This window comes from Bolinopsis microptera, chromosome 7, assembly GCF_026151205.1.
Source record: "Bolinopsis microptera isolate Bmic1 chromosome 7, MBARI_Bmic_1.0, whole genome shotgun sequence".
NCBI classification, from domain to species: Eukaryota; Metazoa; Ctenophora; class Tentaculata; order Lobata; family Bolinopsidae; genus Bolinopsis; species Bolinopsis microptera.
The window spans coordinates 14,518,973-14,534,647 of NC_087078.1; the positions used below are offsets into that span (position 1 = coordinate 14,518,973).

Genomic DNA, 15,675 nt, shown 5'->3' on the forward strand with positions numbered 1-15,675 from the left:
AGCAGTACTGATGGAAAGACTCCAATCTTCTTGTCTGCACTTGAGTCGTGTTCCATATCTCACATCCATAGGTCAGAATGGTAAGAACAGCTGCGATGTAGATTCGCACTTTGTTGTTAATGCTTATGTTCTTATTCTTCCAAATGTTGTTGAGTTGGTTAAAAGCTCCGGTTGCTTTTCCAATCCTGACACTTATTTCTTTATCAATCTTGCCATCTGATGTAATTTTGGCACCCAAATAAGTGAATTGAGTGACCTGCTTTGCAGAGTTTCCATCGACAGTTATATCTATGGTCCTATTCTCTGGGAGTGGGTGCTGCGATGTATCTTTCCCAATGACCATGATCTCTGTTTTCTTTGCGTTCATCTTTAAACCCCCAAGTCCACAGTATTTCGCAATATTGTCCGTAGTTTCTTGCAGTCCTTCAACAGTGTCATCCATTCCTGCGATGTCATCAGCATAGTCAAGATCAATGACACATTTTTCCGGTTGTCTGGAACTTTGTCTGTACTGAAGTGTAAAACCACGGGATATATTCTTAAACTTCTCTGCAAGTTCTAATCCCCAGTTAAGTACAAGATTAAAAATAGGGGGCCCTTGCACATCACCTTTAAATTATACCCAACCTTCAAAGTTAATTAAGTTAGCTAATTAACAATGCCAGCTAATTAAGTTAATTAACAATGCCAGATAATGTAAGAGTGGCCCCATGACCACGTTCAACACGAACGTAACCAGTGGGCTTGGAGCTCGGACCACTATCGGTCCTACCAAGATCAGATCACCCACTCGGTATTCGGATATGTTCGTGGGAGCACAGAATGACGTCATTGAGTCTATGTTAGAGGGGAATCATCAAGGTTAGTAAAAAGAAATGGGGTTCTTTAATTTATTAGCCATGACGTTAATTATTAATGATTGTTATTTAATTAATATAATTTATGATTATTTTGGTGACCGACAACTTCATCCAATTAATCGGAAATTATTTGAATGAATAATTTGTAATAAAAGCTACTAATCTGTCCTCAATGTGTTGTGTAAACAAATTATGTGAATTACGTGGTTAAGTCACTTTATTGTTTTTTTTTCAGAGTCAGCTAAAACTCAAAAGAAGGCCGCCCCTGCAAAGAATCTTACCCGATACGAGCGGCTGTAAGTTATTCTTTTTAATCAATAAACAAATTAATTAGTTGATCAGCTTGTTTTAAAATCAAGTGTTTTTTATCAAACCCTCATTTATTGGGAATGGAAATTTGAAAAAAACTGTCTCTAGTAAATCTAAAATCCTGGTAAGTCAGCGTTTTGATTTTTACACTTAACATCTGCAAATATAAACCATTTGAGGGAAAGCTTTAAAAAAAACTATTCTTCAATCTAGGTTAAATATCAGATAGCAGTTAAACAGCACTTGTTCTACACAGTCTATACCTAACTACCACTCTAAAGACGCACTCGACATTGCCGAGTGTAGTTTTGATACGCAACTAGTCCCACGGAATATACCCAACTATTTGTCCCTTTCTTTCGTTATCTCTCAATGTAAACCAATCTAAAACAAAACATCTTGTACACACTTTGATCTATTGTTCAACTTTCAAATCCAAATATTCGCTGTGATAGTCCGATGTTCCGGGTGTAATTAAACGCCCACGTAAGGTGTGTTCTGAAGAAATAGTTAAACTATTTACTATAAGTAATGCATGTAAACTGCTCATTTGCTGTCCGTCAAATGGACACATTCACTAATAGTTTACCTTTACAAGTTTGTACTGTTAACGCTACATTCGTCTGTAAGTCTAACGGCCATTATTGTTTCAGGACGAAACTGAGGAACAACAATCGGGATATTCAAACCATTCCTGGTAAGTGAAAAATGAACAATGAACAATGAACATACTATGAAGTATGGTCTCAGCGTTTTATCTTTGTATTTATTTTGTATCTTTATGTTCTTTGTTCTTGCCTGTAAGGCCCGAAGGTGGGACAAGAGAGTTTTTGCTCTGTGCTAGTAGTTTTTGCTCTGTGCTAGTAGTTTTTGCTCTGTGCTAGTAAAAGCTTTCCAGATATAAATGTCTTTAGTAACAACCAGCATTAGGTTACACAGGGTCCTTTCTTATAGTCAATGTAAATATTATGTTACATATTAGTTAAATCATGTTAGATAATAGTACATCCACTATCCTGTCCGTGATTCCAATTAGGGCCCATATTCTCATTCTCAAGATTTAAAATTTCTTGGAATCAGTCGCGGGGAAATCTCGTATCACGAGAAGATGTAGCAATATTAAATTACATCATTTCCAAGATCTTGGACGTTTCTATTGTTACAAATATTCAATAGTTAGGGGAAATTCCCTCGTGCTTTGGCTTCGTTACATGGGAATCATCTTTAGATGTTTAAGGAAACTACACGGTAGGAAAGTTGGCATTTTCCACGGCGTCTCCTTTATCTCTGACAAGTTTGTGACCGCCTCATATTTTCGTACAACTCCGGTCTGAAAGTAAGTATAAAGTTTGTACCGTTAGATCAGACATGTCACGTGGCAGACTACGTGTCAGACCACGTGACAGACCACAGATCATGAGATCATCACTCGACGAGCGGTAATCTAATCATATTTGGAGACCTATCATCTTGATTGTTATCAGTCGACGTTAAAATATGTGGACAAGAGAAAGCCTTTCTCAGAAAAAGTAATTATGATTTCACTGTCAAATTCCGCACGGAAGTTCCAATTCCATCTTTGGAATTCTGCCAATTTTGCACATCAACCCTCCATAATGTCCACTGTACTACGACATATATGGAGTTTTCATTTCAGAAAAGTTTATATCTGAAGAAAAGTTCTTATCTGAAGAAAGGGTTTAATTAGAAGAAAAGCGTTCAGCTTGGATGTACCCTACACAGCATGCAGACCTGACATGTTATTTGTACGGGTGTGTTCTAGGCGTTGTACTAGGTGCGGTGCAGTCAACATATGCTGACACATATTTTCACACTTAATAAAGTGTCAAAGCAGCACAGTATAATATATTATATAATATCTGTATACCAAAAAGTTTACTAACAAGTCAGCTGTGTTGTCACCTGCTGATTTAATATGTGTGTACTGACGTGACGTTGCCAATCACGCTGCTGTTGCTGATCATTAATCATGATATTTATGGCAAAATTCCAATTTAGGCCGGGTGTGTTCAGTAAAATTGCAGGTTTTGTTTGATTTGAGTTAAAGAGAGTAATGGAGTCGGAATGATAAAGTTGACAGGTTATTTCGTCAGAAGCAAAGCGGTGTTTTCTGCAGAAATTGTTATTTATTTGACTGAACTATTTCTCCGGTGAAATCTTCTGCTCCATGTACAGTGTACACGTATGTACATATTTTAACAGTGCTACTTATCCGACACAATGCTCTAAAATCACATGACAATATAACATGAATTACGTGAGCCGGCCAGTATAACACAACAGCGAAACAAAAACGAATATTAGAAGTAAGAATATTAATAAGTCTCCAATGAGCCGAGGTTTTTGTGAATCTGATATGAAAAAGATCAGGAAATTGCGCTCATTTGGCATTTAAAAACGAAATCCTCCTACCACGTGAATTTCAACTTAATTTAAATAAATGTTATGTGACTCTTCAGACGGCATTTTTTTGTTGTAAGAAACTGGTATGACATGAACAATTTTTAGGGTTTTTAATATGTTCTTAAGATAACGAGCGTGGTTAACATAAACGAACTCAGATTTATTTCGCTCAAATCTCATCTAAAATATGAATATCACAACATTTACTGGATACTTTAATTGTAACGTAATATATTCGACCAACCTTTCAAATTAATATACCGTTTATAATAATGGGACCCATAATCGCTTAACGCTACATTCATCACCCGGTCACGTACGTCTTTCAGCCAGCTGCTCGCCAGAGTCTACAATCAATAATAGGAAAATGCACTTTGCTTATTAGTGAATTGGCTCCATGTTCGTCACAGTTATTCTAATCGAACGAGATCCGACAATTGACTTGACAGTCAAGCACGAGAAAATGTGGAAGATCGGGTACTTCATAACAGGAACGCGCTTAGCCTTGAGACTAATTCAAATTTTCATTGTTATTGCCTGAACGTCTTTTTAATGTGCGCTGCGCGCGCTGGTCACGTGATCAAAATAGAAGCAGTTCGGCTTTGTGTCGTTGAATGAAACTCGGGCGTTGCCGATGGAGAATGACGTCAGTACATTAGCGAGGCTATGGTCGTTGCATCACAGAGGATACAACATAGTGAGGGACTGTGGATCATCGGGGAATAAAAAGTTAGTCTTGGCAAGATGTCCGCCGATAATTCTAGGAATCAGACTACGGAGAGAAATCTTTTCTCCGAAGAGAAATTGTTTCTCCATAATACAATATCGCATTCCCAACATCACTGACATGTAACTTAAAACGAATGACCACAGCTTCCAATAATTAGCAAACTTTATTACAATGCATTTGCTGAGACATATGCGTTTTTTGGTTGAAGTACGTGATTTTGATAATCTAGTAAAACAAAATCTTCCAAGGTACACGTTTCTGATTATTTCATAGATGCCATGTTTTTTTATTAAATACTTTTCAAATTTTACAGAGTACAGCAATAGATGAATATAAAATAGAATCGTTCAAAATATCGCCCCCATCTGTAAAATATGATGGGCACCCAAACACGGTAAACACATAGTGAACTATGTCCGCAGTAACTTGGACCCATTACATCGAATCAATCTAAATCCAAAAATTTATGAAAAAACTATTTAATAACAAACAAATCCATGGTGAATAACTGTGGATATATAGTCAAAATTGGTATTTCAATACGTCAAATTCCAGATATAATACATTAGATACAGGTCTGATATGGTCATTAATGTGTGAGACGGTGTGCGGGTGAAGTGTGATATGATGTTGAAAGTATAGGAAGGTAGATAAAAAAATTAATAAAACAAAAATAATAATAATATGGGGAGCAAAGAGACTAGGCTAGGCTGTTGTTTCACTATCCAATAAACATTTCCATAGATGCTTAGTGACCTCAGCTTTGAAAAGACTAGTAGACACAATCTGTCTTACCTGTAAAGGGAGTCCATTCCACAGTATATGAGTTCTGTAGAAAAATGATTTTGCCAGTGGGCTATTTGAGGTACATAAGGTGTGTGAATTCTGACTTAACTTAGGTAAAATTGATGACACAATAGACAGACTGTCGAGGTGGCAACGTCTTAGTCGAGAAGTCCCCTGATATAAAGAGAGATAGTGAGGCAGCGATACAGGAATTAAATTGTTCAGAACTTTGTGGAAAAAAATAAGATCATTCAAGTCAAACTTTTGAGACAAAGGGAGAATGTCGACAAGCTTGCACTTTTTGACATATTGCTCAGGTGGATAACTGCGGCCCTCTTCAGACAGAATCCATTTAATAGCTCTCTTTTGGAGACTTTCTAATTTATCACTAAGTGATTTATTACAATACAAGGGCGCCAGATTATGGAGCAATTTTCGAATTGGCTACGAACCAGGGAGAGGTAAAGCGCCCGGCGACGTTTCTGATCAATGACAATATGGCCATTTCTTCTGACCATACCAAGTTGTTGGCAGGCCTTAGTCAAAATTCTGTCGCACTGACTATTCCAACTTAGCTTAGGAGTAACATCGACTCCAAGATCTTTTTCTAACTCTACATACACAAGAGGAGAGCCATCAAGATTATTATATGCGAATGGAGGAGATAAAGATGGTTTTCCTGAAACAATAAGCACTTTACATTTTGCTGGATGGAATCGCATTTTGTTTCTTAGTGCCCAGTCAGAGAGATAGTCTATATCCATTTGCAAATTAGTATTATCAGAAGATGAATGTATTTTACGCCAGATTTGTGTATCATCGGCATACAAAACAATATCAGTATTATCCGAAAGGCCAAGAGGAATATCATTGATAAACAATACAAAAAGTAAAGGACCAAGGATAGAGCCCTGGGGGACACCAGAATTAACTGAGAGGGTAGATGACATCTCATTACCAATAACCACTCTTTGGTAACGGCCTTGAATGTAATTGGTAAGAAATTTGAGAAGTGTACCACCCTATATGATTGAATTACACTTCTTACCTGTAGCAATGCGAATCAAATTCAAGATAGCGTTACTGGTTTTCAAGTGCCTAAACGATTGTGCTCCTGAATATCTAAGGACAATGGTCAAAATTAGGGACACTAGTAAACATCATGTCAGAATGGACCATGACTTCTTCCTACTGGAACGCCCTCCTTTATCAAGGCTGAGGGCTACAGCTGGTGCTTTCTCTCACACTGCTCCTAAAATCTGGAATACACTTCCCTACTCACTACGCTCCATCTCTCGACTAGATGTTTTCAAGAAGGCTCTCAAGACCCATCTATTTCATCAAGCCTATCCTGTATGTGCGAACAGTATTTTTGGTGATTCAGTAGTCATGGACGCAGGACTTTAAGATCAATCTACAATTTATAAATTTGAATTTTTGATTAGAAAAGGGACTACTAAGGTAAATTTATCTGCACCGCTTTGTTGGCCAGTATCAACTCCATTTTTTGGACTTTGGTCGCTTATACGGCCTAAGCGGTATACAAATAAAGCGTTATTATTATTATTATTATTATTATTATTATTATCAATGTTATATAAGGTCTTTAGCTTATGAAGAAGGATATCATGATTTACAGAATCAAATGCCTTAGCAAAATCAAAATACACAACATGATTGATAATGTTTTCGTTAAGAGACAATGCCAGGCTATCACAAAAGTCAACCATATTGGTTGTGCATGACTTGTGCTCTAAAAAACCATGCTGTCTGGGATCAAGAAGGGTACTTGTCAAAGAAAGCAGTTTACGTTTAACAATGCGCTCAAAAACTTTCATGACTAAACAAGTAAGGGATATTGGTCTATAGTTTTCAACCTCACTTTTCTTACCTTTCTTAAATATTGGGACAACATTTGCAAGTTTTCATTCTTGTGGAATGTAGCCGCTGTTGTAGGATCCACGAAAATGCATGTTAGAGGGTAAGCTAAACCTACGGAACAATTTTTTAGAATTTTACCGTGTATGCCATCTGGTCCCTGGGCTTTATTTGAATTAATATCTGAAAGAAGCTTACGAACATCCCGATGATCGAAGTCAATATCAAAATCAACATCATTGACATAGGAGATGTCAGTGTCAACTGTCATAAAGTGAAGGATCCGAAAACTGGTTATAAAAGAAAGAATTGAAAAGTTCAGCTTGATCTTTGGGTTTGAACCGAAGCTGTCCAGAATAACTAACACAATTAGGAATACGGCAGGAGTTAGATTGATACTTAACATGTGACCAAAACTTCTTAGTTATAAGCGCTGGATCATCACTATTGAAAAGATTGTCTCTTATTTTGGCTGATGAAAGCCTCTTAAAATCTTTACGGCTAGTAACAAACTTTAACTCATCAGAAATAGAACCAGAAATTTTAAATTTAGCTCTGAGTCTATCTTTTTTACGGCATGAAGAAAAAAGTTCACTATCGAACCACGGGGGTTGGAACTCTGATTTAATAGTTACTTTAGGAATATGTATATCAACTAAATTCATAATGCAGTCTTTAACTAACTTCCAAGACGAATCAGGATCTAGGCATTCTAGGACTTGCCAATTAATCGAGCATAATTCACGCTTAATCATGTCCCAGTTTGCTTTCTTAAAATTATAGATTTTACGTTTAGGAGTTTTCTTACGGAAAAAGGAGCTTTTAATTAAAAAAGTGACAGGAAAATGATCAGATTTGCACACGGAATGAGGATCACAGACATTCAAGTTATCGATTGTGTTATCATAATTACTGAGAAGAAGGTCTAATGTATTACCACTTTTATGGGTGGGTGATGTGATCAACTGGGAGAGAGAAAGATCACTGAAAGAATCTATGAAGGATTGCTCGATAGGTACGGTACTGGATGAAGATAGCCAGTCTGTATGGGGAAGATTAAAATCACCAATAACATAGATTTTAGGGGGATTCTTTTTGGAAACTAGCTTGCGAATATAACTAACTATGACATCATGATTAGGTAACCCAAGAGTTCCTACTATATAACAAGTACAGATTACAATACTCTCTTTGTTAGGAAAAGCAATTTTAACGGCAAGCATTTCGGCACCTAGGCTAACTGGTAGTCGGGTTGTAGTGGCGTCGAGATCAGACCGAACAGCCAAAAGAACACCACCTCCATTTTCCCTAAACTTTTTAGGGTTATTAGGATCTTGAGGATGAGTCTTTCTCGTGCGGTCATTGCGGAAGATTTCATATTTTGCGGAAGATTTCATATTTGTTCCGAGGAATTTAATTTCTATCAACTTCAGACGTTCACTACAGAGTGGTTGAGTCTATCCCAGACGCGATGGACGCTGCCCTGGAGTTGGCCAACTATCACAGTGTTTCCGTGTTGTGGGAAGGGTTTGATGTTAACAGGCATGGAGTTCTTACTTGGATCGTCTGTGGATATCTGTTAGTAGATCACCAGGTTTATTTGTTATAATAAATCATATTGCATCAACTATGTGCCATGGCCCATGATGTGTGCATCGTTTACCTCAGATCTATGGGATGGAAATTTGAAATCTTAAATAGATTTTCTGCATGGTGACACGGTTTCAACACGGTTTCAACATTGCATTGGTCAGTTGAATTCACGCCTGGTGATTTGAAATTATTTTTTATAGTTTGTCCACTTTCAGAGGATCAGCGGTGCTTTTTAACATCCGCAAATTTGGAGCGAAAATATTTACAGAAGGGGGCCTAAAAAGATTACTTGAAGCTCGTCACCCCATTAAGGTAACACTACTTGCTAATTTATATATTGTACGGTTTCTAAATATTAATAGGACGAATTATAAGTCTAAACAAAATGCCAAAAAATGAAAATTAGGGGGGGGGGGGGGGGGGGGGGGGGGCCAACCATATTAAAGTATATTAAAGTATATCCCCGGGTCAAAATCGGAAAAAATCCTACATTTTAATATACTTTAATATACCTACAATTAGAAGATTTATATTCTTCGTTAAGATTTACATGATGAACTATATTTTTCACTCAGATTCGCAAGATAAGCCTGTTTTAGGACTAGTACATGAATTTCCATCCAGATTGGTCAAAAATTGGCTGAGCTATGAGCTTTAAAAAATATGCCCATATTTGGGCATACGCTTTTGCCCAAATTCGCTTTTGCCCAAATTCGATAAAATTTCAATATTTTTTAATGAGACTAACTCTATGTGAAAGATATAACTCAGTGTTTGTTGAATATAGTGGATACTAAGTAAAAAGACCTCCATGAACAAAATTGGGAAAATTGCACATAATATCTCGGTTCGGAATACTAGCCAAAATGACTTCATTAAAATTGAAATAACTCCATCAGTTTTCAATATTTTTTCAAGAACTTTTTGGAATCGATTAAGAATTGCATTTCAAGCTTATTTTGGGCAATAATTTTTGATGTAGGCCTCCAGGGAGATGGGAATATATTAAAGTATATTAAAGTATATTAAAGTATATTAAAGTATATCCCCGGGTCAAAATCGGGAAAAATCCTACATTTCAATATACTTTAATATGGTTGGCCCCCCCCCCCCCCCCCCCCCCCCAAATTACACACGTCCAAATAGGTGATTTGTTGATATTTGTTGATTGTGGAACCTCTGGCAACGCACCTTGCCTGGGTGTTTCCACCTTAGCCCATTCTTGTAAATCATATTGACAGAAATACCTGAACAGGTTATCCACGATTGTAGCTGTCTGGCGGATATACTGTTTAACCAGTATGATGTAGAGCTTAGAGCAGGGAGTATTTTTGATACGCACGCTGCAGATCTTCTAATCCAGAGCAAGACATCACAGGAGCTGTACGTTATTATATGGATCTTGTTTTTTCTAACGAAAATGTTTTGAACAATTTCTTAGACGATATCAGGTTTTTGCACAGTGTGTTCTCTTACAGTTTCGCACGCAACTGCTCAACTGATGGCTAAAACTAAGCAAACATTTCACCCTCCACCACTCAGGACAGCTAAGACCTTGACAGAGTGCTTGATAGAGTATCAAGACATTCCAGTCAGTGTTTACCGCCAGAGAGAAAGCATCCTGAGAAGAGACCCCAGTATTTGGGTGTGGGAGAACATTCCTCCTGAACTTCTTCTCGTCACAGCTAGGGTCAGTCTTTCAGATTTTTTGTGGCGGCAGCCGTATTGTTGATTTTTCTGGTATTTTCGTTCAGCATTTTATCGAGAAATGTCGTTTTAACTTGCGAATTATATTCACTTATTATCATTTGTTGGACATCGTTTAAATTAAATAAATGCATTTCAGATAGCCCGTTACGCTGTACTGCTTCATGGCATCATGCTAAGGGAGCTCTCAAAGCCGTTACCCCAAATTACTGAAATATACCTTAACTGTCGGATTCAAGAGAACTCGCCTGATCCTAAAACGGTTAGTTCTTTTTTGGCACTTACTGCTGAACTATTGAAGTTATTGGTTAAAATTATTAATAATTGTTAATTAAAGTTAACAGGATTTAAATCATGCTACAGACGTTTCCTAAGGATTACCCGAGATATGATATTCAATAGTTATAAAATTTATCTGAGAAGTTTTGAAATTTCTCACATTGATTAAATGTCACAGAATTTAACTTTTTTCCTAAAAATTCTGAAATCTCCGATCTCAAGCGACGATCCTTTCCGAAAGTCAATTTGTTCGTTTGTTTAAAACAAAATTGTTTTCCACTTATCTCATGTTGTTCAACTATGTGTGAATGTAATCTTAATGGGAGCTGATTGAGACAATCGATCACTGCAAATTGGTGTTTAGCTGCCCTCGTACTCTATTGTATTAGTAAGCACAATTAAAGGCTATGCGGAGACACAAGAGGCTATCATGGCGCCCCGGTGTTCGGTAACTCGTACTCCGTTTTATAGATCTAGATTGTAGAGTACACTACATTAACCAAATAACACATATTTTGATATAATCACAAACGACTAGGAACGGTCAGATATCAACTTATTTTCCTGTTTGCCAGACCGGAACCGAGTGGCAAACAGGAGAATAAATTTCCGACCACTGCACTTGTTGCTAGATGTCAGAAAATGTAAAAATGTATCCGAAAACGTTCGAAATTTCTGATTTCGTGCAACTCATGTCATTGAACCCTGTGCACCCATGCTAAGGATCCAGGCAGTATATAGCCTTTTTAACCGGAATCAGATCTCGAGGCATGCTTTCAGGTATCGAGATCAGCCTGTGATGACTTGGAATTTTACCGCCAAGCACCTTTTAAACCTGACCGGAACTGGATATCCGGCAGGTACCGGATTCAGCCGGATATCCGGTCGGTTCCTATTCCCAATAGAATTTGGTTGGAGACTTTTCTTAGTGTTATTAGGGACTCTATAAAACAAGTATATGTACAGAACCTGATCGCATAAATTTGATAACATCCTCATTTTAATTTCAGAGAATAAGACAAATACCGCCTGGCGTAGAGTCAATGCTGATAGGATCTAAACAAATTCCGATATTGAAAACTGAGTGGAACATTCCGGAGTCCATTCTGAACCCGGCCTACGAGAGCCAGCCTGGGGACGAACATTTCTACTCTAGTGAGTTAATATTTTGCAGTCTCGGTGCAAAAAAGAACCCTTATTTTATATAACGGTAATATGTTTTACTTTTAAACTGGTAGTGGGTTTTTGCACAAGTTAATAGCCGTAGTATTCGAACTAAGCCGGCACCAAAATATTTAAAATTCTATTTCAGAACCGTTCAAATTCGACCCGAAGAAAGCGACTCCTGGCTCCTTGAGGATCTTCAGCGTGAATCCCAACAGACCAGTAATAGAGGATGACAACGACTGGGAGAAGTATGTGCACGGAGCACCAAATTATGGTCCTGCGGAAGAGGAGGAGGAGCTAGAGAGAACAACAGAGAGCAAGGAGGGTTCTATCGGAGACATGTTTAAGGTTCCGGATATCTTTAGTGATGTGACCAGTAGTTCTGCAGGTTGTGAGGGTGATGCCGTTGTGACGTCACGTGATTTCGTGACGTCACGCAATATTGAACACGTGACAGATGATGACCAGATCTGGAGTTCTAACAGCTCTTCAGACGATAACGTTAATTTTATCATACCAGAGGTAATTGTAAGTTTTGTGTGTGTTTTTTTTCTTCGAGTATTTACTCATGCTTCGTATCTAATGAAGAATTGTTCCAAATTTGAAATTTTGTGTTTTATAGCTTAAAATATAAATCTTCACAACAGTTCAATTGAAACCCAAAATCTTGTCGTAGTGTGAACCCCCGCCGACAGTTGCTGCTACAATGGATCCCTCTAGATTGGGATCTAGAACAATCTTTGCGGGAGATCCACGGTATAACGACCCTGCTCACAAGGCCCCTGTCATGTCACCCAAGCTCAGCAAGCTGGTGGAGAAGATCCGGGCTGAACAAAAGAGTGAACCTAGGAGCAGGGCTTTTATAACTTCTGAGGAGGTAGGTATTCTTGTTGGAGTGTTTGGAGATTTGTGATTTATTGTTTGTATGAGTTTGGTGAAATTGAACAATTTATGTTATCTTAGCTTTATCTTTACCCTCAGATGAGAAGAAATCTTGAAGAAGAAAGGAGCGCATTCTCCAACAGATACACGCCAGACCCAGACCGAGAATCTCACAACAGCAGTGAAGTAGCCAGGATAACTGAGAAAACTGAGAATCTAGTTAAACTTATTGAACCTCACTATGAGATAGTGAGCTCCAGTTCAAGTAGTAGTGACGTCATAGTGGAGCAGGGTGAGGGTTTTAATGCCATCCCACAGTGTTTTATCAAGAAACCTTTTAACTCGGCTCTTCTGACCTCCCCCAGACAACCTTTTCATATGTCAAGTTTAAGGTTTCAGACTCCCATGAATGCTGCACGCGCAATCAATTCTTCTGATATCATCGAAAACCTTTCTTTCCACGACCAATCCCCGCATCTGTGTCGACGTCTTTGCCCCCTCCGCTGGTGCAATTGTCTCCAAAAAAATCACCTGGTGTCTCTAACACCATGTCTCCAGTTGAGACATGCAGGTCACAAGACACAATTCGTAATCCAGGAATGTCTCCTGTCACAATATCCTCACCCAATCAAAGCAGGAGTTTGCCCAAAAGTTTGCGCAATAATCACAGTTCAGAAAAATTGGAAAATAATACATCCCAAAAACCAACCTTAAGCGACCTTAACAGTTCAACTCCAAGATCAGTTTGTAGCGGCAGTGGCTCTCAGAGACAGCCTCTAATCATTATACCCAAATCTCGTGCTGGCAGAGGTCGGGGAAACCCCCAGCACGGTAGAATTCCCCCTCTCCTGGTATCCTCCATCTCCAAACCGCAATCCTCTCCTCCTTCTCGTCTGAAAGGACGTGGCAGGGCCGCTGCCATAGCTAATAGAGCTATATCACATGACTTCCTTACGGAGGAGCAGTGCAATGTGGCTTCCTCAGTTGCCTCCTCAGCTTCAGGCTCAATATACCACAGTGATTTTTACGGACCAGGTGTAACTGTGATTCCTGATACTTCCGAGATTGAGAAGAGTTCGAATGGGGGTTATTCTAACAGTTGTAGCAGTGCTCATAACAGTGGGAGGTCTCACAAGCAACCAGTTTCAATGTGCTTTGCTTATGATTCTGATGACCCTGACAATTATTGATTTCGCATGAACTCTGTTGTACGTTTAAATTGAATACTGAAAGTTTGAGAGATAAAATATTTTTAGTTTTTATTGAAATTTCGCAGGATTAGTTGTAATGTTTACATGAATTTATGCTGTTATTGATAGTTCCTCAGTAATGAATTCTCCAGAATTTTAAACAAAGTTTTACTGTACTGTAAATTTGACACATGTCGTTCTGATTCACGATTTCACTGACTATCCAATGTACCCTGAGTAAATTGAATTGAGTTTATATAACCACGTTTTAAAATCCTATATCCTAATCTCACCACATAATCAAGGTACTAACTCACACCCAATCAACTCTCCTGTTTCCGACATCTTACTCAGCCAAGCCATTACAGCAACCCAGAACATCACGCTACTCCAGAACTGATGCTAAATCCAGCAGCGCCAGTCTTAAAAGTATGCGAATTCTACTCGGGCATTGGAGGTTACCATTTAGCGCTATCACAGATTCCAGAACTATCCTACAAAGTTGTCGCTGCTTTTGAGATTTCTTCTAACGCTAATTGTATCTACAGAGCGAATTTTCCGGCAACCAGTGTTTTTGAGACCAATTTGTGTGGTCTGACTGCGGCTCGGCTTGAATCTATAATTAAGAAAGCAAGTGCGAATCATGATCAGGATTTTAAATCACGTGACGAGAATGATACATCACGTGATAAAGTGATGTTTGTCATGTCGCCACCATGTCAGCCTTTCACCCGGCAAGGAGTTATGAAGGATGAACTAGATCCACGGTCAGAGAGTGTGATTCATCTTTTTGATATGTTCTCGGATTTATCTTCATTACCGGATTATTTTTTATTGGAGAACGTAAAAGGGTTTGAAACATCGAATACCCGAAATAATATTATGCAATTCTTTACCCAACATCAATATCATGTTGTCGAATTTCTGATCAACTCAAACCAATTTGGAATTCCCAATTCGAGATTAAGATACTATCTGTTAGCTAGAAAACAACCTTTTCCGGAAAACATACAATCATTTGCAGACAATAAAAACAGTTTATTATCCTTCATTCCTGGCTGTGAAGACTTCGCCACCACTCCTCCCCTGTTAGAGTTTCTCCAGGAGGATCCCGCCAGTTGTCAGTTATCAGACAAATTCCTATCAAAATGGGGCTGGGTACTGGACATAGTGACTCCTAGCTCCACAAGATCTTGTTGTTTTACTAAAGGATACAGTGTTAAAGCGGAGGGATCTGGGTCTGTTATCCAGCAGACTCCTGACCCCTCACCTGGTGATCTGACACGACAGGAGCGAAATGAGACACCACAGGAGCGAAGTAATCCTCCTTCAGATTTGTCACGTGATAAGACAGATAATGGGAGAAGTATGTGTAATTCTAAGTTGAGTGACGGAGAGTTTCTGCAACACATGAGGTCGCTAAATCTAAGGTTGTTCGCCCCCCGTGAGATTGCACGAATTCATGGAATTCCTGAGTGGTATTCGTTCCCCGAATCTTTGTCTGAGAAACAGTTGTACAAACTGTTGGGAAACGGTCTGAATGTTACTGTAGTTAAATTATTAATCGAAAGAATTCTTCTTAGCTGATCATTTGAGTTACGGTTCATTAATATTGTTTAGTAGAAGGGGTTATTTTATTTTCACGGCTCTTTCGATTTTTCAGTCGCGAAATTTAGCATTTTCTAACATATTATTTGTTGATCTTACAAACTAATGTAATACTTTCTTGATCTACAAGCGCTTTGCTTGCACGTCATATTTAAATGTGTATTTGCTAACTTGTCTTGTATCACCAACTCACGTAGAACTGAACTGTTTTTTACTATTTGCAAACTGGGCAAATCAACAACTTTCCCCGAAGAGGCAAGTC

The 15,675-nt window shown here is 38.4% G+C and overlaps 2 protein-coding genes across 2 annotated transcripts; both read left to right on the forward strand.

Annotated features, from left to right (window-relative positions):
* The first annotated feature begins 681 nt into the window (after nt 1–681).
* On the forward strand, nt 682–14,768 carry LOC134819002 (uncharacterized). Its single transcript, XM_063828754.1, has 12 exons — nt 682–861; nt 1,096–1,156; nt 1,823–1,866; nt 8,421–8,565; nt 8,796–8,892; nt 9,836–9,963; nt 10,123–10,270; nt 10,427–10,549; nt 11,577–11,721; nt 11,879–12,255; nt 12,410–12,610; nt 12,715–14,768. Exons 1-12 carry the CDS (start codon nt 711–713, stop codon nt 13,327–13,329), a joined length of 2,235 nt encoding a protein of 744 aa, XP_063684824.1. The 5' UTR covers nt 682–710; the 3' UTR covers nt 13,330–14,768.
* LOC134819003 (tRNA (cytosine(38)-C(5))-methyltransferase-like) lies at nt 14,205–15,478 on the forward strand. The gene has a single exon (XM_063828755.1). It carries the CDS (start codon nt 14,205–14,207, stop codon nt 15,390–15,392), a length of 1,188 nt encoding a protein of 395 aa, XP_063684825.1. The 3' UTR covers nt 15,393–15,478.
* Nucleotides 15,479–15,675: the final 197 nt, after the last annotated feature.